The sequence below is a fragment of the Penicillium hispanicum genome (assembly GCF_028827665.1).
Source record: "Penicillium hispanicum strain IBT 35686 chromosome Unknown utg000004l_segment0_segment0, whole genome shotgun sequence".
Classification (NCBI taxonomy): domain Eukaryota; kingdom Fungi; phylum Ascomycota; class Eurotiomycetes; order Eurotiales; family Aspergillaceae; genus Penicillium; species Penicillium hispanicum.
The window spans coordinates 4,263,817-4,290,975 of NW_026623196.1; the positions used below are offsets into that span (position 1 = coordinate 4,263,817).

The 27,159-nt window shown below is 53.6% G+C and overlaps 10 protein-coding genes across 10 annotated transcripts; 7 read left to right on the forward strand and 3 right to left on the reverse strand.

Annotated features, from left to right (window-relative positions):
- Positions 1-3: 3 nt before the first annotated feature.
- Positions 4-1,209, forward strand: N7459_005350 (ribose-phosphate diphosphokinase; the record flags this gene model as incomplete). The annotated part of the gene is made up of 4 exons (XM_056944534.1): positions 4-74; positions 160-251; positions 346-718; positions 783-1,209. The coding sequence occupies 4 exons, from the start codon at positions 4-6 to the stop codon at positions 1,207-1,209; spliced, it is 963 nt and encodes a 320-aa protein (XP_056801417.1).
- Positions 1,210-2,794: 1,585 nt separating this feature from the next.
- Positions 2,795-3,133, forward strand: N7459_005351 (uncharacterized protein; the record flags this gene model as incomplete). The annotated part of the gene is made up of 1 exon (XM_056944535.1): positions 2,795-3,133. One exon carries the CDS (start codon positions 2,795-2,797, stop codon positions 3,131-3,133), a length of 339 nt encoding a protein of 112 aa, XP_056801418.1.
- A 1,058-nt stretch (positions 3,134-4,191) lies between these two features.
- N7459_005352 (40S ribosomal eS6 domain-containing protein) lies at positions 4,192-5,490 on the reverse strand (the record flags this gene model as incomplete). Its single annotated transcript, XM_056944536.1, has 6 exons — positions 4,192-4,288; positions 4,348-4,666; positions 4,736-4,834; positions 4,920-4,940; positions 5,045-5,117; positions 5,254-5,490. Coding segments are annotated over 6 exons (846 nt in total), but the record flags the coding sequence as incomplete, so codon positions are not given.
- Positions 5,491-7,081: 1,591 nt separating this feature from the next.
- On the forward strand, positions 7,082-8,393 carry N7459_005353 (uncharacterized protein; the record flags this gene model as incomplete). Its single annotated transcript, XM_056944537.1, has 3 exons — positions 7,082-7,318; positions 7,425-8,158; positions 8,255-8,393. The coding sequence occupies 3 exons, from the start codon at positions 7,082-7,084 to the stop codon at positions 8,391-8,393; spliced, it is 1,110 nt and encodes a 369-aa protein (XP_056801420.1).
- A 2,736-nt stretch (positions 8,394-11,129) lies between these two features.
- On the forward strand, positions 11,130-12,023 carry N7459_005354 (putative HMG box transcriptional regulator; the record flags this gene model as incomplete). The annotated part of the gene is made up of 1 exon (XM_056944538.1): positions 11,130-12,023. One exon carries the CDS (start codon positions 11,130-11,132, stop codon positions 12,021-12,023), a length of 894 nt encoding a protein of 297 aa, XP_056801421.1.
- A 312-nt stretch (positions 12,024-12,335) lies between these two features.
- Positions 12,336-15,974, forward strand: N7459_005355 (DEAD/DEAH box helicase; the record flags this gene model as incomplete). Its single annotated transcript, XM_056944539.1, has 1 exon — positions 12,336-15,974. One exon carries the CDS (start codon positions 12,336-12,338, stop codon positions 15,972-15,974), a length of 3,639 nt encoding a protein of 1,212 aa, XP_056801422.1.
- Positions 15,975-17,711: 1,737 nt separating this feature from the next.
- N7459_005356 (ribosylnicotinamide kinase) lies at positions 17,712-18,756 on the forward strand (the record flags this gene model as incomplete). Its single annotated transcript, XM_056944540.1, has 2 exons — positions 17,712-17,899; positions 17,970-18,756. 2 exons carry the CDS (start codon positions 17,712-17,714, stop codon positions 18,754-18,756), a joined length of 975 nt encoding a protein of 324 aa, XP_056801423.1.
- Positions 18,757-18,903: 147 nt separating this feature from the next.
- N7459_005357 (uncharacterized protein) lies at positions 18,904-21,191 on the reverse strand (the record flags this gene model as incomplete). The annotated part of the gene is made up of 2 exons (XM_056944541.1): positions 18,904-21,027; positions 21,096-21,191. The coding sequence occupies 2 exons, from the start codon at positions 21,189-21,191 to the stop codon at positions 18,904-18,906; spliced, it is 2,220 nt and encodes a 739-aa protein (XP_056801424.1).
- A 473-nt stretch (positions 21,192-21,664) lies between these two features.
- vosA lies at positions 21,665-23,489 on the reverse strand (the record flags this gene model as incomplete). The annotated part of the gene is made up of 8 exons (XM_056944542.1): positions 21,665-21,934; positions 22,019-22,138; positions 22,214-22,550; positions 22,617-22,725; positions 22,786-22,832; positions 22,896-22,980; positions 23,047-23,192; positions 23,335-23,489. The coding sequence occupies 8 exons, from the start codon at positions 23,487-23,489 to the stop codon at positions 21,665-21,667; spliced, it is 1,269 nt and encodes a 422-aa protein (XP_056801425.1).
- Positions 23,490-25,947: 2,458 nt separating this feature from the next.
- Positions 25,948-26,394, forward strand: N7459_005359 (uncharacterized protein; the record flags this gene model as incomplete). The annotated part of the gene is made up of 1 exon (XM_056944543.1): positions 25,948-26,394. One exon carries the CDS (start codon positions 25,948-25,950, stop codon positions 26,392-26,394), a length of 447 nt encoding a protein of 148 aa, XP_056801426.1.
- Positions 26,395-27,159: the final 765 nt, after the last annotated feature.

A 27,159-nucleotide genomic window follows, 5' to 3' on the forward strand; every position in this document is an offset into this window, starting at 1 on the left:
ATCATGGCGACCAACTCCATCAAGCTGCTGACTGGCAACAGTCATCCGGAGCTTGCTGAGCTCGTGGCTGATCGGTACGTGATTCAGCTGGTCGATCCATCCCCGCCGACTTTGCCGACTCCGGGTCTCCAAGTTCACCGACTAATCGAGATGATCTAGACTCGGCATTGAGTTGACCAAGATCATGGTCCTGCAGTACTCCAACCAGGAAACTAGCGTTACGATCGGTGAAAGTGTGCGTGATGAAGATGGTACGCGGAAACCCTGTGGCGGCCTGGCAGATATGAAGTGGCCGTGAGTCGAACGAGGATGATGAACTCGTTGCTGATCTCCGCGCTTGTGCAGTCTTCATCCTGCAGTCAACACGACCTAACGATATCAATGACGGTCTTATGGAACTTTTGATTATGATCAATGCCTGCAAGACCGCCTCGGCCCGACGCATCACTGCTGTCATCCCCAATTTCCCTTACGCCCGCCAGGACAAGAAGGACAAGAGTCGTGCGCCTATCACTGCCAAGCTGATGGCCAACATGCTCCAGACTGCTGGCTGCAACCACGTCATCACGATGGATCTGCACGCTAGCCAGATCCAGGGCTTCTTCAATGTTCCGGTTGACAACCTGTACGCTGAGCCTAGTATGCTGAAGTGGATCCGAGAGAACCTGGATGTGAGCAACTGTGTTATTGTCAGCCCCGACGCTGGCGGCGCCAAGAGGTGAGTCACATCCGCATATCTATTTTGTGGGCGCCTTTTGTCTAATGGCCCTTTCCCCTGTCAGAGCAACTGCCATCGCCGATCGCCTTGATCTTCAATTCGCCCTGATCCACAAGGAACGTGCGCGCCCGAACGAGGTCTCGCGTATGGTTCTCGTCGGTAATGTTACGGACAAGATCGCCATCATCGTTGATGACATGGCCGACACCTGTGGAACGCTTGTCAAGGCCGCCGATACCGTCATGCAGCACGGCGCCAAGGAGGTCAATGCCATCGTTGTCCACGGCATTCTGTCCGGCAAGGCCATTGACAACCTGAACGGCAGCCGTCTGAGCCGCCTGGTCGTCACCAACACTGTTCCCCATGCTGAAAAGAAGGAGCAATGCGACAAGATCGAGACCATTGATATCAGCCCTACGCTGGCCGAGGCCTGTCGCCGTACTCACAATGGCGAGTCTGTGAGCTTCCTGTTCTCACATGCCGTTGCATAAGTACACAGTCTCATCAATCGGCAAAAAAAATACCCCATTCTCCAGCATTCCCACGACAACCTCAGGAGCTGATCTGTGTATGTGTATCTTGATTTGATGCGATGCGATGCAAAAGGCGTGGGCGGGAGAGCAAAAAATACGATTATCATGACCATTATTTGACATTACCCGAATGTGGATGCGAACTATCGCGGTTGTTCCTTTTTCTATGGCTTTATTCAAGAAAAGAAAAGATAACACCATCAGAGCTATCTCACAATAGATGGCTTGGTCGTCTCTTTTCCTCTTGAGCACCCTGGGTCAATTGCGTTGTGGATGCCCGGGTTCCGTATTAGCTTAGCTGCTTTGCAAGCACATGCACCGTGCTGTGTTACTATCATCGGTGCTCTTTTTTCTCTTTATAGATCATGAATTAAAAGCCTCGATGGCTATTGGTTGCCATAATATTTCCTTGGATATCATTTCATTCTTACCCTGTTCAAGCACAGTATACTACGAGACACTGAGCAACATGACTGCTGCACTTGGAACGGCCGAAAGAGGTGGACGAAATTCGCCCCCGACTTCTGCATTGGCCAAGACACTGAGTCGAAATGACACGGATACATACTCCTCGCGGGTGTTCGCCGAGCGATCGTCATTGCAAATTGATTTGAGTGGGACCCTTATTATCACTTCGCCCCCCTTTATCTGAATTATCCGAACTGGTCTTCTAGAGCATACTCCAAGACCGGCCATAAACGTTTGACGGGGACTTGGACTTATACCCGAGAGTCTACTTGTATTTGATAGATAGCCCACCAACAGACTTGAGAACCACTAGCTACAAAATGGTTAGCTTATCCGACATAGCAAGAAGTCAGAGCTTCCTTCTAGAAAGTAGGGGCAAGGGGGGGGGGGGGGGGCTGATAAGGAGTCGTCATCAAGGAAATTGTGGGTGTACGATACCTAGCTGGTCCTTTTATCATGTTTTAGCTTGTCAACCATGAACCTAATCATTTGCTCATTATTAGATAAGAGGCAGTGATGGGATAGTAATCACTGGAATACCATAGAGAGTCTGTTCTTTGAATGCTGAAGGGGATACAGCTAATAGATGGTTCAATATCTCTACTTGGATGAGCATTTGGAGAGTGGTTGATCCCATAGCTCAGAAGGCACTCCAGGCTAGTTAACCACAAGTTCTGGAAACATAAAACGTTGGCAAACTGTAAGATCTGCAAGCTTGCTTCTACCTTGTCCAACACTAATTTGGGGCGCATTTCGCGTGGCTCTGTTGATCCATGCTAATTCTGTACTGGTCGAGTATTTAGAGCCGTTATTCCAGACGCTCAATTTCCTTATTGAAATCTCACTCATCCTTGGCATCAGCTGTCGTCGATGGCTTTGCCCATTGGATGGAATTCCCAAGACGTGGGACGTCTCAATCGTTTCACGCACCCATTTTGTCTCTGTATATTTGTCAGTTCCGTCTCGAAAATCATTTAAGAGCTCTCCTGCCTACTACAACTCGATCTTTCAATTTTTATCAGACTACATTTCAATCAACACTTCTCGCTGAGCCTACTAAAGACATTCCGTCTACATGAGACTTTCACTCGTCTTCACCGGTGGCGCCCTGTTCGCGACCCCAGCTCTCTCGGCTGCAGCCTTCTTTGTCCGAACCTTCAATGGAGACTACGCAGGTAATCTGTGGCTGATCGATACCGCCATCTCGGAGGAACCTGCCTGGAAAAATGTGAGCCCTACCAAGCACTGCTCAACAACTGGCACCTACGGCGGCGCTGGCTGCTCTGTTGGGGGATACGCGGGCACTTTCATCGGGTTTAGCACTATTGGCTGCAACCAGAATCTGGATATTTACAACGGTATGCAATTCTACTTGTCTATTAGAGCGCCTCTGGGCGTCAAACTGTACAATTAAAGGCCTGCGCTGACTGGTCTTGCAGCAACTATTACCACCCCGAGCGGCGAGAGAGTCTATATCTCGACCGATCGTCGCTGCCGGGAAATCAAGTACTGCGATGAATTTGTTGGTGACAATGGCTGGCAGTGTGATATATAGATTGAGATCCTAATGAGTTCTCGCGGTATTGGTTTCACAAATATATGAATGCTCGTTTCTATGACTCTATTTGCCTGGTCTGACTACTGTCCTGCAACTTGAATCTGCAGCAGATTTTGAAGACTGTCCTTCGAGAGGACGAACAGAATTCCTGCTCATCTAGTCAGAAAGCGAGAAACAACTCCGGGGGTCTAAATGGGTCTATGCATTTATTCGTCAGAGTTGATGAACAAATAGTAGATTTGTATCCTACGTAACCAAGCTTTCTCTCAACGGCCGAAAAGGAATAGAGGCACTCGAAATATATACCTTGAGGTTGACGTATTTTCAGTTCTTCTATAAGCAAGGCTCCTGCCCTCGAAAAACTCATCTTCTCATCCATGAAGGCTTGAATTTACTTCAAATTGTCATCGTGATCCAATCTGAAGATGGTGTGGCCAGAAGCCACGAAACATAGTTCGTCAAGGCAGGGCTAAATGGGTCTCCGATGCTAGGGCTAGATCTTCTCACCTGCAATTGAACCAGTGCAGCCTCCGCCAGTCTACAGAGCCAGAATCCACAATACGTTTGACCCTATCTATGCCGGGAAATCAACGATCAAGACGGAACAATTGAAATTTGCATGCACTCCATTCAAAAAAAGGGTTGTCAAAAGGTAGGTTCAACACAGATGCATCGCCCAGGGCCCGAATCACCGTGACATCCTGGGCAAAAGGTGGTCCACCCTCCGCCTGCTTTGTACGTTTAAACCTGGTCCCCCAATCTTTTTTTTACCCTTTTTCTTTTGATCAGACATATTCGCGTCTGCTGGGAACGATCTTCTTTTTTTGTAATCCCTCAATCAGATCCCAGAAACGTGAACCTCCTCCATTAAATCCCCGGCCCGCAGAAACAAATCATAACACCGCGGGTGAGATTTACTTCCGCATGGAGGAAGCCCTCCGCTTGCGGAGCTCGTCACGCTTAGCCTTCTCCTCGTGGACACGGTTGGCGAGGAGCTTGGCGTAGTCGTTGCTGTAATGACAGTTAGAAGATGCGACTAGGACAACCATGGCATCTGGGTAAGAACTTACGCGGCCTCACGGGAAGCCTCAGCACGGCGGCGCTTGATAGCGATGCGGTGACGCTTGCGCTGCAGACGCTGGGGGGTAACCAGACGCTGGATCTTGGGGGCCTTGGTGTACTCGGGCTTGCCCTCCTTGGTAACGGTGCGGCGGATGACGAACTTGCGCACATCGTCCTTCTTGTCGAGGCCGAAGAAACGACGGATCTTGGTGGCACGCTTGGGGCCGAGACGCTTGGGGACGACGGTGTCGGTCAGGCCGGGGAGCTCCTGCTCACCCTGCTTGACGATGCTCAGGGCAAGGACGGCAAGGTCCAGACCGGTGATGGCTGTAGTGAACAAGGTGTCAACGGCACTGACGCTAGTCTAGGCGAGGGGTAGGATATTCGTAGACATACCACCACGGACGGACTTGCGCTTGCGCTCGCCAGTGCGGCGGGGGCGGTAGCAGCTGTGGCCATCGGCGAGGAGCAGACGGGTACGGGTGGGAAGGAGAACTGTAGAGTCGATGAGTATGCTGTGTTGCGTATGCGAAGTTTCTGGACTGTGCGGTCCAAAAGAGTCTGTTTGGTCAAAACGTACCACCCTGCTTCATGGGGAAACCTGTAATTTGAGCACGCAGTTAGCAATCATGTCCATCCGCTAGGGCATCGTGACCTTATTGCAATCGTCCCACGCCATCGAATGCCATCCTTGAGGAGTCGTACCTTGCTTGTCGTTACCACCGGTGATCTTGAACAGGTAGCCCTTGAACTCATCGCCGAGGGATTCACCGGTGACCTAATCGAAGAGAAAAAAAACCTATCAGCCCATTCGTTCTGGTCTTTCTGGTTGCGTGCGTGGTGTGGATGCATCGGAAGATTTGGAGAGTATATTGTGCGGATGTGCTTCAAACAATTCGGGAGGGAGTGCTGACTTCGGTGCCCATGCGCTTCTCCATGAAGGGACGGAGCTTGCGCTCATCGTCGACCTCGATGATTTTCTGCGACCCATTGGCCGGGTAGGAGATGTTGAGCTTCATCTTGACGGGGGTTGCGCGGTCAAGACGGTAGCGCGGAAGTTGTCGACAGGTGAGGTTGAAGGGTTCGGTCGTGTGGATTTTCGAGTTCCCAAAGTTTGGTGTAGCGAGTGTGTGTGGATGACTCAGCGGACACTAGCCGAATAGAGAGACACGTGACTCCACGTCGCTAACCCTGTCACGTGGTATCACATGACCATATACTTCCTCATTACTGGAATAGGAAATCGCCGTCATGCTTTTCCAATCACGATGACCACGATTCCAAGGTGATCGAGCGCGACAGCTTGTCTTGATCTCCACCACCCTCTAGACGTCGTGATATTTGGGCCTAATCAGGCTCAACCAGGCGTGTATGCGCGACCGTTGGAATCGCGCAAAAACAAGACTGCGTACCGATTACTCTGTACCATTTTCTCTGACCTTCCGATCTGATACCGTTGACAATCGCCCTATTTACTGTAGCGGCAGGACTCTACCTGACGAATGGGTTCTCATCATTTCCTATAGGGTACTTTCTCTGAGGAAGCTCATCATTCCGCTGCAGGCATTGCTGACCCTCCTTTCAAAGCCGGGTGACTCGTACTTGCGCCATTTCGGCTAACAATCACGACCGCAAAAAGCGTAACGCCTGCGTGGAGGCTGTTGTTCTTCTCAAATGGAAACAACAAACCACCTGAGCCCATTATTCTCTCGACATATCAGTCAATAATGGGTCCAGGCCTTGAAGCTCCCAGGTGCCATGACTGCAGGATCTTGGCAGACCGCTGTGCGCGTCTCCGTATCTTTGGTCTCTCCCAGGGGCGCGATCTCCACCGGCCGTTAGTACATACATACGAACAGATCCTCTGCGTTCCTCTTGTTCTGCCCCTCAGATCACCGTCATGTCCGGGCTGCGACATTGAGGGTCTTTTTTTTTTTTTTCGGCTGGAAGACTTTCAGTTATGATGTTGGCAACCCCCAATATTTCATATTGACAAGAAGTCTACAGTGACAGGGTCGATCGACGGAGCCTAGATTGCAACGTAAGATCGACATTCGTAGAACATATTATATCCCATTGGGCTTCGACGGAGATGAAGATCTTCGTCAGATCAAGGCATACCCTGCCATACTATAAGCTTCTGCCGTGCAACGCACGGCAAGCCAAACGCACGCGCTATGTTTCCACGTTGGGCGGCTGTCTCCGCCCTGGCCACGCGGCCATTTGCCAGAGTACCGGCGATTCAACTTGTCATAAATATAAGTATAGGACTTCCGCGAAGGATCGGTTAGGGGGTATTTATTTCTTCAGCCTTCGCCTAGCCAGATATATATCTTTTCCCGACCTGCCCCGGACGCTGTTGCCCCATCTCGCTGCCGCTTTCTGGGTCCCGCTGTGTTTCCCGGACGTCCCGGCGGAGATTTCATCGGCACTCGGCACTTTGGGCGGCTCGAGTTCGCCATTCTCCATTGCCTGCCGAGTCAGTCTAGCACCCGATACTTCCTGCAGATCGCATCCGCTGCCCGTCCCTGCTGTCTCCGACATATGTGACCTACGGGCGGAGCTAGAAGTGGTTGTGTAGCAACGCGGCATCCCGGCGGCCACATCCCGCGCTGACCGCGACGGCGCAGCTAGATGCGTTGAAGCTCTACACCTGTCCGATTCTTGATTTTAGAATTCTCGCAGAATTCTCACATACGCCTTCCCCTCTCCAGTACCCGAGGCGCAGCACATAATTACACCATGATACACCTATTCAACCGATTCTATGCCCTCTGTGCGGTGGCGGCCTGCACCATCCTCTACTCGGCCTGGTTTCTAACGTCCCAAAATTTCGGTGACGTTATCCCACTCAGGTCAGAACATTACACAACGGCGAAGACCTTCAGTCAGCGATTGGTGGTGTTTGGCGATTCGTGGAGTGACAATGAGACCGAAGAAGCGCAGGGACAGGTGTGGACGGATCAGCTCTGCTCGATGGTAAGGAATTGCGCTGCCCCTCCGTCAGGATGAAAATGTTTCGGTCTCCGTGTCGCCGAGAAGGCCTGTACCCGCGACAATTGACTGACGTGTGAAATCCGTGTAGTTCTCTTGCCATCAGGAGAATCTCGCTCAGACAGCTCGGTCTGTCCTCAGTGGCAAGTATGCGGGAGCTGTGGTGGATAACACCGAGCTGGACGTTCTGAGCCGGTTGTCTCATAAACAGCCACCAGACTTCAAGGGGCAGCTCCAACAGTGGCTGGATGCCGAGTCTCGTTCGATGGAGGGCTTGTCGGAGGAGCAGATCCGCTCCCGCCAGGAACGCACCATTTACGTCGTCTCGTTTGGCCTGTGGGATATCTGGAGCCTCGTGGCTAAGGATTACGACAAGGCTGCGCCGTCGATCGATCGTCGCATCCAGTCCATCATGAAGCAGCTGAACAAGCTCTCCGAACGCTGGAGCTCGACCGAGCTCAAGGTCATCTTGACCCAGACGGTGGACGTGACCTTTCTACCGGCTTTTGTCACCACGGGCGACGCGTACAAGAATGCCGTCAAGATCCTGGCCTACTGGAACGCAAAGCTGCGCGAGGCGGCCCAACCCTGGGATCGCGGTACTATTTACCTGTTCGACATGAACGCCTTCCTATTGGATCGAATTCGGGACTGGCAACTCTACGCCGCCGGTATTGAGGCCGAGAGTGGACTGGGCTCCAACCGAGACCCCGGTTGGGAGAATGTGGTGGATGCCTGCGTCGAAAGTGACAGTGGGTTCCAGGTCATGATGTCAAAGGACCAGCGCGAGCCACCGTGTGAGCATCCCGACAAGTATCTTTTCTGGTAGGTTGGGAAATTTTCTTTGTGTCTTGGGTGATGGGACAATCCCCAATACCCTTTCCCCCTTTTCTTTCTTCCTTGCTGACCGTATCTCCCCAGGAACGAGATGACCCTGGGCCAATCTGCCCACCGGCTCATGGCGACAGAAGTCTACCATGGAATCAATGGAGTCCTGTTGAAGCCCAAGAAAGAGCCCGAGACAGAGGAACGCCACACCCGACGGGGCCATACAGCTTAGACATTGTCATCATGAATGGTACTAGCGATGAGAGACAACAAGCAATGAAAACAAAATTGACAAATTGAGGGAAAAAAAAAATCAGAAGTGAACCACGCCTGAATCATGGCGATGATGCCTAGGTCAGACAACGCATACCCGCTCCAAACGCCCAATGCGGCGTGGTCGATGGGACTGGCGAGGTTCCAGTCGGTCGGGTCGGGGAGGCACGGTAGTATAGACGATAGTTGAGACCCAAAAAACCTAAAGCACGCCGGCGCAAGCATCATCGACCCCCTGGCCATCGCCGAGCCCGAAAGTACCGCGTCTGGCCCAGGCACCGGTGGTATTGTTCTAGTGTTCCATCTTGTTTCCTCGATGCAACGAATGGTGGAGCGCGATCGGCGGGAATGAGATCATTCTCCGCGATGTGGATCGGACTAAGGTTGGAGTGACATGACAGCCATGAGTTTCCTGCGACCACCCGGCCATGTCTCTTGTCCTGCGACTGGGATGAGTAGGGCTTATCGCTGCGGTGAATCCTTGCTAATTCGCATGTTTGCGCGAGGCGACGTGTGTGTTTGCCGGGTCTTTTCTTTGTTCGCTCTTGACCGGGGAACCGAGGGGTCATGTTGCCGCGGCCAATCAGCCGCGCTGCGCCCGAACTGCGCAGCGCACCGGGCCTGCGAGTCGCCGCATCCGGAGACAAAGAAAACAATGATCTCGTTTGCTCGTCCATGGATGCTTAGATGTGAGAGTTACGTCGATAGCTGTTCATTTTTTTTCTTCCCTCTGTCGTGGCCCCTGGCGTGCCATGTATAGGTTGTAATGGAGTTTAAACTGTTCGGAACCCCCCGAGGCTGCTCGGCTCGGATGCCGCGCAACTATAACCTCACCCCAGTCTCGGAGGCTTGCGCTGAGTCGGATTCGCAGTCTGAGATTTTGGATTTTCTGGAGCTCTATTGTCAAAGAATAAGCCACGGTGACAGGGATGCTTGTCTAGCCCCCCGAGACAACAAAGAAACCGCAAAAATAGGTCGTGCCTTTGTCTTGCGCCGTTTCCTGTCCCTGTCCGGGTGATTTGCAATTCCACGCTGTATAGATCGTCGGCTTCTTTGTCGGAAAAAACCCAGCTCTTGCGCTTGCACTCCCCCCTCCCCTGATTTGCGTTTATTACTTCTCTTTCAACTGCCCACCCTCCCTGGTGGTTTTATACTTTTCTTCTTTTCTCCTTCCATACATACCCCTCCCCTTGTGCGTCCAAGGTTTTCTTTGAGCGCCATCGCATCCGCCTTCGGTCTCTTTGGTGGTTGTCTTTTGCCCCCCCCCGTCGCCTCCCTTCTCGCACATAGATAAATGTCTTTCGACCGAGTGCTCCCTCCGCCCGCGGTTGCTCTGCGCAATGACTCCACGCCAGTCACACTGCCCCGACCCAGCAATCTGCTGGAGCATAAGATCATGAATGAGTCGCCCAAATCCCACGGTCCATTGCCGTACCGTCCGGAGCCCATGATAGCTGCGGGAAAGCATGCGGATATTATTCGACCAAGCGGAGTGCCCCAGGCCCATCAGCAGATGGCCTCGTTCAATCGGCCTAAAGGCATAATTCCCAAGATCGAGGCAATTGGATCGGCTCTGCCGTTTAACACGGCCAAGCCCGTGGTTCCCTCGGTTTCAACGAGAGAATATCCTATGCGAGACCGGTCCTTGTCCTCGGACGGTAACAGTCCCGTGAAAGAAGACGACCATTTTTGTCTCTGTCAGCCGGAAAAGAAGGTCCCCCGGCCTCGTAATGGTGAGTCGATGTTATCCGCGCCGTCGTCAAATGAGCATGGCAAGTGCTTTTTACTTTGGTTTTTCGGGGAGCTGGTGGCTATGGGACTTAATCCCAGCCTGGAGCAAATTTAGAGCCCGAGGCTAACTTCTCTTTGAACCAGCCTTCATTCTGTATCGTCAGCATTACCAGGCGGCGGTAGTGGCACACAATCCGGGACTGGCGAACCCAGAAATCTCCAAGATCATTGGAGAACAGTGGAGAAATCTCCCCGAGGAAGACAAGAAAAAGTGGAGGGCTTTGGCGGAGGTAAGAAGTCCCAGAAAAGCGTCCTAGAAAAGCTCCAGTCCGTGATCTGGATACTAAAAGAGCATCCCCAGGAGGAAAAGGTTCGCCATGGTCAGCAATATCCAAATTATCGCTATCAACCGCGAAGGTTTGGTCGAGATGGCGGCTCTCGACCGGGAATCAGCCACAACCCATCAGGCAGGACGCATTGCACCAGCTGCGGTGGTCGCATGATGAACGCACCGTCGACTCCAATGACCCCATTCACACCAACCGCGAGTCCTGCAATCCGATCTTCGAGCTTTCCGGCCGCATCGCCCCACCCAACATCCGGCATTGCAAGGAGCTCACAATGTCGCGAGAAGGACCCGAACCAACCCCCGAAGCCGATCAGAATTGACCGAGTTGATTCCCATGCTCGTCACCGCCACGCAGAGGAAAACGGTGCGCCCTCTCCCAATTTGAAACGTCGTCGAATTTCCCAAACTTCTCTCAAGCCGGCAAACCAGCTTCATCGCGACAGGAGCCCAGAGTCCCCGTACCCGATGTCCCCTTACACTGCTCGCCCGGACACGCAGCAGCCTCGCAACATGATTCCCATGCTTCATCCCCAGCGGTCATATAGTGCTGTTCAAACAAAATCCTATCCAGACCCGAGTCTGAAGTTGCCGCCCCTCCAGACTTCAACGCCGGTCATGACGACACCTCTCACGCCGTTTTCGCAAGACTCAAGCGTCGAAACCACCGTGATGACAATCCCGTTTCTCAACAAGATCAAAGTGCTCGCTAAGATCTCGCCACCTCTGGTGCCGTCTTTCCGTGAAATGAATCCTCCAGTCAGGGGTCCGGTAATTGCCGTGGATGGACAAGATCCCCTCCTTGTACAGATTGCTGTCGAATACCTTGAACGCCTGCTGAGAAAAGAGGAAAAATACCATGTGCGCGTCTTCGACGGCCCTGACATCCAAACCCACCAGCAAGGATCCGCCGATGCGGGTCAGATGGGCGATGCCGCGGTGGACTACCTGAATACCATCTCAGCGTGGCACCGGATATCAGACGAGGTGATGAATTTCGTGAGATCGGCCCCGCACGCAGAATCGATGGACACACGCTCAAACTCCGAAGAGGAGTCCACCAGCATATCGCCCAGAACAGTCATCGCCAAGACAGCTACTTTGCAAATACACTCACCCGCGCAGTCGAGCGAGACCGGCTCCGAGGCTAGCACACGATCATCCAGTATGACGGGTGGTCCGTATGCCATGCCAATAGCCCTGGTACCGCGCTACCAGCTTACCACTGCGGACGCGTTTGCGTGCTCCGTCCCCATCAATGATTCGTATGCCCCGCTCGATCATTGGCAGTGGATGGCGTCTCTTTGGCGGACGTGTGTTGGGCCTGACATTACGGTGTATATCCGTGAGTGCAGTAAGGAAGAACTTGACCGCGCTGGTGGAAGTCCTGTTGAAGTGCGTCTGCAGGATGCTCGCACTGTGATTCTGCGAAAGGTTGCTGGGGCTTCGCGAGAGCTGGAGGAGAAGGCCTTGAAACGCGTGGGATTCGAGATTGAGGACTTTTTGAACTGAGTAGAAGAGGCTTGTTTGATTTGTGGGGTACTGAATTGATAGAAGATACGGTAATTGCGCAGATGCGAATGTTGAGAGGGTGTATATTCAGATCGTGACCTGTGTTCCAGTAGAGAGCGCGAGAAGTCTGTAAATGCCAGACTCGTAGAAGCCTGCCTCGTGTATGTAGTAGATGTGGTGGAGCAGGCGTAACTGTAAAGAGGAAAGCGCGACTAGCGGAGCCCGATGGCCCACATGGGCGGTGAGTGATCTGCCGCTCTCCATATCGCTGGGTTGAGAGTCTTCTTTATCTTTCATCCACGCATCGTTGCCATGTCGTCCTGGGAGCCGATGGAGAGCCCCCTTACGGCTGCATGGACATTGCATAAGCATGGTGATTTGAGGAGATCGAAATCCAACGCTTCTGGCCCGTCTACAACGGCTGAGGCTGTCACGGAGTCCCCGGATATTGCCCCCAATACATCTGAAGAGCCTGGGTACAAGGCAGACGATGTGCAAAGTCGAACGAATGCAGCTGAGATTGACAATTCCCCTGGCATATTTTACTCACTCATTCCGGTGGGTGTCTTTGGGAAAAGCCTTGTCGACGGTGGGTTCTTGAAACAAGAAATTGCGCTATTGGAAGGATATGGCTGGATCCGCACACACACCCACAGCGCCAATCGCAATATCCAAATATACGTTGATCCAAGGATGACGGACAGAAGGAACTCCCAGCGGTCAGTTACAAAGCTCAGACAGGCGTTCAGAGTGTTGATGGCCAAAATCGACTGCTCCCCTGAAGCATGGAAAGGTCAATGCGACGCCCACAGACAAGATACCAATATACCAAATGGCGTAGAGGATGAATCTTTGTGGTATATTTTCAATACATTGAAAAATCCGGATCCTGATCTGGAAGCCATGAAGGATCCCTGGTCTCGACGCGCCATGGATGATTTGCTGTCCGGTGATGATTTCTCGGATCTGGGCCTCAAGACGAGTCTCTATCCGTACCAACGCCGCTCTGCTGCTACCATGATTCAGCGTGAGGCACAGCCGAAGCAGATGCTCGATCCCCGCTTACAGGCATGTCGAACCCCAACCGGCGTTGAGTATTATTACGACAAGGAGGATGGTTGTATCTCCCGGGAGAAGATCCTATACTCCGAGGCCCGCGGTGGTGAGTACTATCCTTTTACAAAGATTTTATTACATGAGCATACCCTGATTTGCATGGCAGGTATTCTGGCAGAAACCATGGGCTGTGGAAAAACACTTATCTGTCTTGCCGTTATCTGGGCCACTCGTGGGCATGTTCCTCAGATTCCGATTGAGTATCTATCACCACCTGATAAGCCTGATCCGACTCCAATCCGAGCCAAAACTGGTTCCCTCATGGATATGGCTGCTGCGGCTGCTGGCCGAAATTCTCTGCCTTGGAAGAGCTTCTTCTTCGAGAAACAACAAGAACGCAAATTTTATCACCGGTGCATCAAGGCTTGCGAGTTCCACTGTGGATCCTACGAGATACCTCCTCATCAGACCAGATATCAAGGCCGGCACAGTGTGTCCTATCCACGACCACCTGCCCAACGTATTCGCCTCTGCTCGGGAACACTAGTTGTTGTCCCTAATAACTTGGTCGACCATTGGCAACGCGAGATAGCTACTCATACTGAGGGACTGAAGGTTTTGACACTGCGACTAGGGTCAGATAAGGTCCCACAGGCCGATCAACTCTTGGATTTTGACATTGTGCTGTTCTCTAAGTCTCGGTTTGAAGCGGAAGCAGGAGAGCCTGTGCATAATCGCCGCGATAGATTTGTTCATGTTGACTCGCCCCTCACAGACCTTCACTGGTTGCGGGTCATTGTTGATGAAGGCCATAACGTCGCGGGCCACGGCTCAAAAACGAACATGATTCACCTACTCGACAAATTGCACTTTGAGCGCCGTTGGGTCATTTCAGGTACGCCATCCACTGGACTATACGGCGTTGAAGTCAGCCTCGCATCACAAGAAGTCAATACAAGCGACACCGAGACTCCGGAGCAGGTCACTGCGGCTGCTCTGCGAGGGCGTAAGAAAACTGGGAACGCGATCAATAACGAGATGAAAGACTTGGATCGACTCAGGCGCATTGTGATTGAGTTTTTGGACTTGAAGCCGTGGTCGAATTCACGGGCCAATGACCCCGCTGACTGGACCAAATATATAAAGCCGATCGGGGAAGATGGAAAACGCCGCAAGACCCCGGCGATTCGTGCTACGTTACAGAGCTTGGTGGTGCGACATCAACTGAATATGGTCAACCGAGAGATCACCCTTCCACAACTGTACAACCGTGTTGTCCATCTGGAGCCGACTCTCTATGACAGGCTGTCGATCAATTTGTTCCTTTTTCAGCTTGCCGTGAACACAATCACATCCGAACGCCAGGGCCCAGACTACATCTTTGACCCCAGCAACAAAAAACATCTCAACCAGACGGTCAACAACCTGCGTCAAGCCGGATTTTGGTGGGTCGGTTCAGACGTGAATCTGCAAGATACGATCGACCATGCTACTAAATATGTCGAGGCAAACCGAGAAAAAATGACAGCCGCCGATGTTGATCAATTGACTCAGGGAACGCAAATTGCCCGTCGTGCGCTCGAATCCAACAGCTGGACCCAGTTTAAATTGCTCCAAGAATTAGGCATCTTTGTCTTAAACTTCCCAACCGACCATCGCACTCACTGGGCGCTTAGCCGCGACGATCCAGATGACAATCCGCTGCTAATAGGTATCACACAGGCTCGTCGCGCTCAGCAATTTATCACGCAGAATCTGCGCTTATCAGATCCCACTCAGGGACTTGCAGGGGCTGGTATCAAAGCTCGCTCAGACCTCGTACGGCGTGATCAACGCACTACTACGAAGGGCGCACCTGAGTCGTCCAATACTCCCACAACCCCGGGGCAGCTGAACCACAGCTCCAAGCCACGGAATAACAAGTCCCCCCAAAAGACATTCGCTCGGAACCTCTTTCGCACCCTTCCTGAATCCTCCCCCCTGGCGAAAACGCAATTCGTCGCCACCGCCTCGGCGAAATTGACCTACCTGTTAGATCGAGTGATAGAGCTCCATCAAGAGGAGAAAATAATCATCTTTTACGATAACAACAACTCGGCCTTTTGGATTGCCGAAGGCCTCGAGCTGCTGGGCATTGAGTTCCGCATCTACGCTAGTACTCTGAAACCCGAGCTGCGCACGGAGTACCTCAAGCTCTTCCGCGAAGAAAACGACGTCCGTGTCTTACTCATGGACCTCCGCCAAGCCTCACACGGCCTTCACATTGCGCAAGCCTCACGTGTCTTTATTGTCAATCCAATCTGGCAACCCAATGTTGAAAGCCAGGCCATCAAACGTGCGCACCGGATCGGACAGACTCGGCCCGTGTATGTGGAGACCTTGGTCTTGCGGAATACTCTCGAAGATCGCATGCTCCGTCGAAGGAAAGAAATGTCCGAGGCGGAGATGCAACATGCGGAGAAGAGTCTGCTGGATGACACAGCCATGAGCGACATCATTCAGAAGGAGCCTTTTCTGCCCATGCCTGACAAAGACGAGGCTGGAGCCGGAGCCGCATATCTACGCCATCCCACAGGCTTCTTTGATCGACACCGCCTGCCAATCCCTGATGAGGAGGAGGTTGTCATTCGCAACCCAGCAAAGCGTGCACAACCTTCCTCTGAAGATTCCGACGCCGACTCGGATGATGTGCCAAATCGGGGAGGTCTCACCCACCCCCGTCAGAGGCCAAGGATTGGATTCGCTTCGACAGTGGAAGTCGTGGGATTTAGGGCAAGACCGGTGAATTCATCACCAGATGTGTCCGTGTCTCCGTCACGTTCGTCCTTGTCGCCGTTTCCTCCGTTGGATGGAAACCAGAGCGGCCCGCGGCGTGTCTCCCTGTTTGGCTCCTAGGCAGGGGATGGTTTTTTTTCTTTCCTTGATCAGCCCGGCGTTGGTGATTTGCTTGTATATAATGCTCAGACGATATTAGAATTCATCTATGGACCTGGATTCGCTGCTTCTGCGGCAACGGTAATTGCAAGACCCGCCGTATCCCCACAATGCGGAGATCAGCACTGAAGTATGTATCAACGGGATATAGTCGTGTTGAACTTGATCCAAGAATAGTCCAAAATCTCGGGCCATTCAAGATCATCTGGCTTGGCCAAAGGGATTGACGGGAGGAAGGAGAGCACCTCATTTTATTAGTAGAACTGAACTCGTACAGAAATATAGAAGATCAATGGTCCTTGGTTTGCTTGCCGTGCGTCAGCCTTGGAGAAACACTGGAAGCTAAATATTTGGCTCAAATAAGCCCCTTTGTCCGTTTTCTATAAATCCTACAGCCTTCTCCCACAGAAACGTCCCTCTTTCAACATCCTTATTTCATTCCCAGTCCCCTCTCGCTTGTCTCAAGGACGCTTGATACAGCTCTGATTTCTTTATATCGATCAAGATCTACAACAGCACTATAGCTTAGCTGTTCAAACCACAAGAAGAAGTGCATCATATAAACAGGTCCAGCCCCCGACTCGAATACAAAGCCTGCCCTCTTATTTTTGGAAGTCCTGGACCTTGGAAAGAATATATTAAGAGCATGCACGGACGGGTCCAAAGCTGCATATGAATACCAAGGGCGACTGGAAGAACCTTTGCCCTAGCCAATTATACTTTTCGGGGCAGGGCTCGATGTGGTATAGTATTCTTGTTCTATATGTCGAGATTGAAGAGTGCTCTAACACATCTTCAACCATTTAATGCAGACGTCTTCCGTTGCCCCAAGCAGCAACATCTAGTGAGTTTCAATCGCCCATTGGTGACACCTGGTCTACTTCAATATACACATTCTTACCCCTCAGACCTTAGCTTTATGGTTATCATCAGACCTCGACATCCCGTTTATACTATAACTTTCTAAATGACTACCTAAAAGGCCTGACAAGCCTTGCCTTCTTACGGATGCCCATGTGTATCCCACTCTTTGACAAGAGACCTTCCATCCCTATATATCGGTCCTTCCATGCGGAATTTGTGACTGCCTATTTATCAAACAGCCTGCAGTGAAGCTGCACATAGCCCCAAATCCACTGGAAAGAGACGCAGAGAAATGGAGGTGACGAGACTATTCACCTATGACTCTCAACAACCAAGAGCCATTGAACACACGGATGAGATCCCAACGCAGATGTGTCAGGGCATCTATAAAGTCCTTACCACTATCCCAAGGACTAGCACGGCCTACAGACTCCAGGTGGAAATTCATCACGATACAGTGGGCCGGGACAGTCAAGTGGCACAGCTGAGGATTACGCACAGAAGTTGCAGGAAATCAGGGACAAAGCCAAGCCCAACAAGAAAGGTAGAATGGGCAAACCAACTGGCACCATTGCAAAGTAGACTTTGATACTGGCGACGTGGTTATATGACCTGGAAAAATAAGATAGAAGAAATTCATATACGTGTAGCTAGTTACACTTACTGGACTCCGTTCAGAAGGAGCGAGAACTGACACTTACCCAATACGGTAAGGTAAGCCCCTCGAGCCGCGATAAGCACGTCGCAAGCGATAAGCTCCCCTCCCCCTCGTCATCGCATCAGGCATTCTCGACCGCGTCCATTCCAATTCTCTCACGACCATCGCCCGGCACAATGACCAAACCGCAGGACGAGCAGTCCAGCACCCTGATCGTGGGTATCTCGGGCCCCTCGTCCAGCGGGAAAACCACCCTCGCCCGCCTGCTGCAGCGCGTCTTCTGCGGAGTCGATCTCACGCGCGGCCAGGATAAGCTGCATACCTTTATCATCCACGAAGATGACTTCTACCGCCCGGATGACCAGTAAGTCCTCACCAGCGCGTGCCGCGTCGTATGTTAGAACCCCGTCTAACCAACTTTTGCACTCCATCAGAATCCCGTACACGACCCTCCCCTCCGGGAAGACAGTGCAGGACTGGGACACCGCCGCGGCGATCGACACGACCTTCCTCGCGCAGGCGCTCGCCTACGTCCGCGAACACGGGACGCTGCCGCCGCGTCTACAGAGCAAAGAGGATCAGAACGACGCGTCGGACTCGGGCGTGCCGGATGCGCTCGTCGCGGAGATGAGGGCGCTTGTCGCCGCAAAACTGAACGGCGCGGCCGCGGGATCGGCGGCTGATGGGAATCCCGCGACGCCCGCGCAGAAGACCATGGCGTTTATGGAGGGGTTTCTGCTGTATGCTGCCCCCGCGGGCTCGACGCCGGAGACGAGTCCGCTGCGTCCGGTGCAGGATCAGATTCACCTCCCGCTGTTCCTGCCTGCATCGTACGATGCGGTGAAAAGGCGGCGGGAAGGGAGGAGTGGGTATGTGACGATTGGGCCGGCGCCAGAGATACCTGCATCGGCTGTGGCCGTGGAGCGGAAAGAGGATGGGCCTATTGATCTGGAGCAGGAGGATGATCGGCCGCCGCAGAATTTCTGGACAGATCCGCCGGGGTACGTGGATGATATTGTGTGGCCACGGTATGTGCAGGATCATGCGTGGTTGCTGGTGGCCGATGAAACGGTGGATGGGGATTTGATTGATCGTGTTGGCGATGGGACGAACGTACGTTCCGACGCCGGGGTCAAGGTTGTCCCTGGCAAAGGCAGTTTGGGGATGGAAGAGGTTTTGCGATGGGCTGTCAGGGAGATCTTGGGTTTTTACTTGGGATGAATACGAAGGACATATAATGATATAGATTAGCGAATCACCGCCATCGAGACTGAACATGTAAATATTGTGATGAATGAGAACTGGCATTCAGGTATTGATATTCCGACCCGTCCACTTTCAGAGTCATTGAGATAAAATTTCCCCCCTTTACGCGTCCGCAACGGGCCCCCGCCAGCCCAGGAAATAGTCAATTTGGTCTCGCAGAGGCATAGAAGTCGACAGAGTGGTTGACTGGGCTATGGCTGACTCGATAGTCTCCATGGTAGCACTGGCAAGCACTTCTTTCACTCCTCTCTCAGCTAGGATGTCCTCTGTCGGCGTAGGGAAGACCGGGGCAGGCAACGCAGGCAAGCCCGGTCCAAGGACGGACCAGGAACCATAATTGCGATAAAAGAAGCGACCAGTGACGAGAAGAAGAAACAGACAGAGAAGCAACGTCCAAATCTTCTCCCGGGAGGATGGCCCTTTGATCTGGACAGGCCGGGGAGAAGGTACTTTCTTAGCCACCGAGTGCCGTGTGGCCGTGACAACTTCCTGGGTCTTCTGTTGTTCTGCATATTCGTATTCAGCCTGCATGCCTTTCTCGACCGAATTGGGCTCTTTGGTAGCCCGTATGTAGGGAATCCAGGTGGTGGCACTGCTTCGTGGGAGCTTGACCTCCCACGCCACGGCAAACATGGCTAGATTCGGAGGGGAACAGATTACCTGGAGCGTCGATACTCCGACGGGAGCATTCGGGGCCGAGTCAAGATGGATGGTCTGGAATACCTCGCGCGGTGTCTGGAGGTGGCAGTTGAACTCGCCCTTGGGTCCCCCGTACACATAAATGTAGAAGCCGCATTTTTCGGCCCAGAGGTCACGTTGAATGAGATCGATGTAACAGAGGGCGTGATACTTGATCACACAGAAGAGAGGGTCTTTATCATCCACCACATTGGCTTGAATCGTGTGTGTCACTTTGAAATTTTTCAGGAAACCATAGAACCTGCCGTCGCATGTGCGAAGGGGAATGACGAGCTTCGGGAGTACTGGAAATTGACCCATAAGACAGGACTCCACGAGAGTGTATAGAAGCAGATTCGCGGTCCGGAACTCAATACCCTGGCCCATAGGCGTACAGAAATAGACAAAGCCAGAGTCTTTCTCGTGGAGAGGCGGCAGACCCGGGACGACCAGTTCCAACCAACCCTTGGGTCGGCTCTTCTGCAGCTTGACGGAAATTGTGATAGCCACCTTATATGCCGCAGGCTGCATGCCGGGCGGACAATGGATAGAGAATACGTCGTCCACGAGCACGAGCTGAGGCAAATTGGATCGCTCACAGATCGACTCCACATGGTTAGGGTATCGCGGACTGGCGCTAGGCACCAAAGGAACTCCCTCTCCATTATTGTCGGCAGAGTCCGAGTCAAGCGAGAAACGTTCATTGATCAGGTCGCACAGGCTTCCACGAGATACAATCGTGGAATACCGATCCATATCCTGCTCACGATTGTCGTCGCTCGCACTTGCATTTCGGCCCGAATCGCCATCGCGAGTTGTCGTGCGGCGGCCTCGACCCAAGGCAATCTGATCTTTCTTGTGTTCGGATGGTTCATTTTCTTGGCATGTGGGTGAATATCCCTCAAAGCGGCGGAAGTCAGCTTCGAGCACAGGTGCCGAGTCTCTGGGCAACGGTACCCTTGCTGGCTCCGGTCTATTCTGGCTAAGAAGACTGACCGGACGTGGGATCAGACTCGGCTTGCTCGACTGCTTAGAAGGGGACGTGGCTTGAGGACTGTTGATGGCACTGGTTACAACCTTCTGCTCGCAGCCGTCGTATGGTCTTTCGGAGTCGCTCACGGAATCAGGCAGGGAGGCGGCACTGGCGCTTCGTTTACGCGGATTGTGCGAGCTGGGCGAGGTCTCGTAACCGGTAGAATGGACGCTCAACTCGCGTGCAAATGGATTGGGGCGAAGAGTGTCTTCGTATGAGGCTGCCGTACGGCATTCAGTTCGGACAACCACGCTTTCTAAACCCGAAAGAGACGATGCAGCATCTGGATCAGGAGTTGATCCCGTGTTCTTGGGATGTAAGCTCTCGACAATGCGATTGTCCGGTGTGTGCGGCGCTTCATTGCTTGAGGCTACCACAGGCGAGTCGACTCGTATGCGCGGATTCTCGAGCTGCCTGTTGGAGCTCGAGGGGCGGAGGGAATAGTCCACGACCCCGACGACACAAGGAGAGAGGGCATTCAGGACGAGGAGCTGGGTGTTTGGCTTGCACCAGACCTGCCGCAATGCGCCAACAGAGTCAGTATTGTGGCCATTCGACGGCAAGGCAGAATTGTAGATCTCACCTCCACGCCCACTTTGACCTCGACTGGGTCATTCGGGTCGCCCGACCAGTCACAGAACACGTCAAGATCACTAAAAGGGCTCTCAGATGAATCCATGAAGTCTCGCAGACAACAGGTGCGAAGAGGGGAATGTGGTGAAGAGGAAGAGGGAAGCGTGGGGGGAAGGGACAGAAGGAAGGTGCATCAGCCGTTGATCAAATTAAAAAAAAAAAAAAAAAAAAAAAAAAAAAAAAAACACACAGCGTTTGGGACTGCTAGAGGGTCCAGTATGTACACGAAGGTAAGAATGAAACCTCACTTTTTTTTTGAAAACAGACACCAAGGAGTAAAAGACCTCCGCCCCTCCAGTTCTAGCCACCAGCGCCTGTAGCAAACCCGAAGCCACCCATTTGCGACAAGAAAAAGCAGATAAACACATCCAACACCCCGGTCTATCCAGACAGACAGGAAAGAAACGACGTCAAGACATGAAGACATAGAGGTAGAAACACAGGCCAGGAAGAACCATCGAGGTTGACAGCCCAGCGTAAAACGAGCGAAGAGAAAGAAGACCCATCTATCATATCATATCACCGAGGCGTTCCGTTCGCAGAACCCACGGGGTCAAAGGCCCCCGGGCCGGCCGCCGAGCCATATCGATCACCTTCGAGGGACATCTGAGAGGGAAGGATGGGCGTGTCCGACGGCGAGGGCTGGTCGAAATAGGCCGCTCGAGTGGACCCGTTAGTGCCCTGGGGGTAGTTGCGGTTCCGTTGCAACGGTGGAAGAATGGTAGAGGAAGTCGGGTATCCGGAGCGCGGGTAGCCCTGTGCCATCATCGCTCCTGTCGATTCCGGGGTCTGCATCGCATCCAAGAAAGAAGAACAAGTACTTAGCAGAGTCCTCCCAAAAAGAACTCACTGGTTCGCAGAGGGGTGCCGTACAGGAGTGCCAGGCTGGTTCATCCCCATCAGCGGTCCCACGGCCTGCTGGCTCGATCGAGCTTGGCCCGAGGGATCTGGCATGTGGGACATGGGGGCGGCCGGTGGGATGCCGTACGGCATCTGGGAGCCAAGGGTGTCAGTTAAACCCGCTCCGTCGTGTGGTCGAAAACCTCCTGGTGAAGAGAACAAACGAACCGTGTAATCTGGCACCATTGAGCTGGTCGAGTAGGGCTGCATGGCCGGCGTCTGGTACGTGCCTGGCTGGCCCGCGTACATGGCCGTTGGCTGGGCGTAGGTGTCCATGGGCCGAGCCATGCGATTGTCCGCATCGTAGATGCTCTGTCGACCGTAGTCGATGGAGGTTCGATGACGCTTGACGGGCGGCGGCGCACCGTAGTATGAATAGTCTCGACCCGCAGCCGCATAGCCTCCAAAACCTGCTGCCGGAGGAATCTGAACCGGCTGACGCTCCGGGGAGCGAGGAGGGAGCGCCTGGGGAGGAAACTCGTCCGGTCGAGGAGCCTGGCGTTTCCTAAGCTAGCTGTCAGCGAACGGAGCCGATCCTAGTGGCACAGCGTAAACGCAGAAAATCACGTACAACATGGTCCGAGGCTCCTTGCGAATGCGCAACTTGACACCTTGATCCGCGAATGACCGGGAGAGAAAGGTGGATTCCATCATCCCCGGAAAGCTCTTAGGAGGAGACACTGGGGACACAGTCAGCTTGCACCTCCCGCACAACTCGGGGCGAATGGCGCAGTCCATACCTGTGAATCGATCTGAGATGATGGTTCTTAAGTAGGTGACAAGCTCCCTGGATCCATTTTGTCAGTCATTCCGGTCCCAGGCTTCCTCCGACCGCCCTCACGCGACTCACTTTCGCATCTCGAACAAGGTGAATTTCAGCCGAAACTCGCCTTCGATCTTCACGGACAAGTCACCAAAGACGAAGAACCCTCCATCTGCGAGCGAATGATTAGCCAACCCCGCCCAGTCTTCGTCGTTCTCTCTGACAATCCCCAACGTACCGCTGTTGTCCACATCCTTCAACCGGTGAAGAGACGATACCAGGGTTCCCGCTAGCGCAGTTGAGGGTGCCACGGGCACTGGGCGATCTTCTGTGGCATCGTACAAGCTGCAGCACATGAAATAATAAGGGCTTTGTAGGTAGTGTCTGGAGGGGTGAGAGAGCAGATGGTCAGCCAAGCATTGGATCACTCCGCCACGAGCCTTTGATTTTTTTTTCCCTCTCCCCTCTTTCTCCTGCGGAGAAGGACGTTTCGCAGCGATCTCATGGATTCAAAGGCAAGACTTACTGCGCGAGATAGGAGCCCTCCTCTCGCACGCGGAGCTGGACGATCGGGGGCGGATCGATAGGCTTGCGCTCCTTCTCTTTGCCCCCGGCCACGCGCGCCCGGTCGGGCTGCTGGCGAATGGATAGGTCAAAGTCAGAACTGGCGTTGGTCAACATGGTCAGTGGGACAGCTGGAAGACCACCGAGAGACTGCAGAGGAGCGAGGCCTGGCAAACAACGAACCTCTGGGCTTCGCGCGTGAGAGAGGCGTCGGAGAAGGTCGATGCACTCATCAAGACGACGGGTGGAACCACAACCCAACGGCAAAGGCGGGTTGATAGCTGGACGCAGACCAGAGAGGTGAACCACCGAGCAGTCGCAGGTGGTTCGAGCCGGAGGTGAGAAGAGGAGAATGGGTCAGAGGGGAAGAGAGATCCAGCACTTCCACGCAGAGAGCCAGAGAGCGAGTCACGATGGTGTCGTGGGTGCAGACAAGCTGTGGTGGTGGGGGGCACTTGGGTTTTGGGATTTGGAAGCGGGATTAACGGCGGCGGCGCCTACCATGGATGAGCGGCGGGTTTAGTAGGGCCCCGACGACGCAAACGGTCTAGTCGTGTCGTCAGGACGAAGTGATGCGTGCGAATTGGCACGGAGCTGCCGCAAACGGTTACTGGGAGGTCTGGTCAGTATGAAAAAGGCCGGCGCTCCAGGAGGGGGAGGACTTGCACCTACCGCAGAGAAAGCGGGCGATGGGGGGGAAAGGAAGGGAAGAGAGATTGGAGGGGGGAGATGTGGGAGAAGGAGGGAGAGTGAGTTATCGCAGCAATGGAGTGAAGTACGGAAGCACTGAAGGACTGAAGTAATCGAGACCGAGTGCGACCGAGTCGGCGATATCAACGACGCTTCCCTTTCGACTCGCACTTGAACGGCAACTCTTCATGCGCTTTCCGACCGCAGTTGGGCGAATCTCGCGATTCCAATTGGGCGCTCGAATTTCCGCGCCACAGCAAATCAGAGGCCTCGCTGCTTCTTTTTTTTTTTTTCTTCTCTTTCGCTCTTTTGTCTTCCTCAAGACCTGCTGCACCGCTTGTCGTTTCAAAGGCGCTTTTTCTCTTTTTTGGATTCTCCTTCTGTGTGTGTACGAGCGATCACAAATCACAAATCACACGAGAGAAGAGGGAGAAAATTCCACTCAGTGTCTCTGCTGGACATCCAATCAGAATAGAATCAAGACACCCAGACCGAATCCTGCGAATGAACAAGGAATCCAGATCTTCAAAAAGACCAGAAAAAAAATTCCCACTCTTTTGTCACCGTCACACTGTATAGCTGAGCAGTGGAGCCCGCGGCGCATGCGATCAAATTCTCGACCGTTGTGAGGTAATCCAACTGCGGTTAAGTCGGAGGCAAGGAGAAAAGTGGAGACTTCAGCCGTTCAGCTCAGCTGCGCTGGTGGAGGACGAATGAGCGGCGATGATGCGCTCATTCGAGATCGACACGCCTGAACAAGGGCGGCCGGTGACGCTTTGATTGGACGCGCCGCGATGGACGAAGTGGTGCCTGGTGGCCCCTGCGAAGGCGTCTGCGAATGATGCTTGGAGACGATTCTGGAGGAGATTTCCTGGAAGTGATGCGCGCCTCCATGCACCCCGGGCTAGTCGCCAGTCGCCAGTCACAAATCGCAAATTGCCACTCGTCCGTCGCCAATCTCCGTTCTAACGGTTATGCAGGTGATCCCCCGCCGTGCGTCGCCCAGCGCCTCTCTAGACGCCAATAGTGGACTCGGTCCCTGGTCCGGCGTCTGAGCATTCCAGTTAGAGTGGATTCCGCCAGATCCAAGCCGCATGGGATCGAGGATCTGGGGTTGTCGGATGGATGGGCCCCCTGTCCCCTGGGTTTAGCGTCTGTTCTTCCCCTGGGATCTCTGGTTAGCCAAGCGTTTCCCCTTTTGCCACCATTTGACGGCGCAAAACCCCCAAACCCCAATGAGGGATGTCTGGATAGCCAGCGCGGCCCTTATGTCATCCCGGGAGTCAGTTGTAGCAAGGGGGATTCTTCCTCCCCCAACCACCACGCTTCCCTCCTACACAAATGCAATAAAGAAACACGAGTCGTCTTACCGGCTGGTCTGCGTGGTCTGTTGAGAATCTCGTTGGCTCTGTTGTTTCTTCCCCCCCACTCGAGATTGTGAGGGCCCCGTCGTCCGAATGCGGTGGTCTCTTTCTCCACAAGCGACGATATCCCGCGCCGTGCGCGTCCGACGGTGACGCACCCTCAATGTCCTCTTTTTCTCGTTCGGTACAATCAACAATCGACGCGGACTCGATCGTGCACTCTCAAGGCCGTCGGAGGGACTCCGCAGAGTCGGACACAGTGACAAGTCGCAGAGAACGGGAGCGTTGACCGGGCACGTTGGGCCGTGGATTATTCCACCGAGGCATTTCGGGTCATGATGCGGTGGCCGAGAGCAGCAGCAGAAGCAGATTCAAAGAGAAAGAGAAAAAAAATGTCGAGTCGCGACGGGCGCACCGCTGAGAAATAAGAAAAGTACCACCAGACGAGTGCGACGGAAGAAGAGGAAATCAGCCTGCGGGGGGGAGGGAACTAAAGCGAGAAGACACTGCATGGCCAATGGATGCGTCACATTGTGTGTCATGCAGCTGAGATCCTGCACCCTACTCTAAGGGGACCGCGGGAACGAGCAGTCAAGTCCACGTCGGTTGACCTCTGGCGCTCTGAGATCTCTCGAGCGACGGGCTCGCTGGGTGCTGGCCACTGGTCCGAGGACTGCGGAATCGGGCATCCTGCATCTGTCCGGAGACAAATCACCGCCGCTCAACAGAGGGGAAAAGGCCGGGGTGTGCAGATCGGTTCTTCACCCTTACTCGGACTACGCGCTCTCTGCGCCACATCTGCCATCGGGTTGAGCACTCCGCTGCGGCTGAAGGGGGGGAGGATGCGCGGACCCTTTGCGCGCCCAGTCTCCTTCTCCTTCCCAACCAGCCCTGGCTGCATCAACGGTGCGTGGCTGCCGCATGCCGGGGAGCTGCAGGCTACGCCGTGCGCCCATGAGGCGGGCTGAGCCCTGGCGGTTGGAGGGGTTGCTGGCTGGGGCAGCGTTGAGGGGCATGGCGCGCACCCGCGCACTGGGCGTCGACTGCAGATACAGCTGGATATGACAAGCGGGCCATGCCCGACGAACCCGGATGCATCCACCTCCGCAGAATAGCCGATAGTCTCGCGTCGATCATGCAAGGGTGAGGTGAAGAGTCAGGTTTGGCCTGGCTTTGGTCTCGCGAGAACTAGTTGATGAGAGACCAAATGGACACCGCGTCCCCCAATTGGCATGTTCAGCCCTCCGGCCCCGCTTCGAGCGAATTGATCGGCCTGTGCCCACGAACTGCTAGCGGTGGGGGCCGCATGATGTGGTCAGAAAGGAAGATGGATCAGGATGGGAAAGAAAAAGAAAAAAAGGGGGGACCGCAAGAAGGAAGAGAGAAGAAAAAATCAGTAGGGAAAAAGACCCGGAAGGACCAGGATTGCAAGTCCGATATTGGACGGGGGGCTCTAGCTGGGATGCGAATGAATCTTTCCTCGCTGCAGCTGGCCGCAATGGGATCGGGCTCTGCAGGCATGGTCCCCGGGCTAAGATGTCCAGCAGATATAGAGAAGGGGTGGAAAGGAAGGGGAGAAAGGAAAAAAAAGAAAGGAAACGAATAGGCCACCAGGGCCAGAGATGCCAGACATGGACAACAAACAAGCGCCGCCGAAAATTTTTCTCCCGCGCATCTTAACCAATCCGTCTGCTCTGAACTTGGGGGGGAAAACCGCGTGTTGGCACTACGTG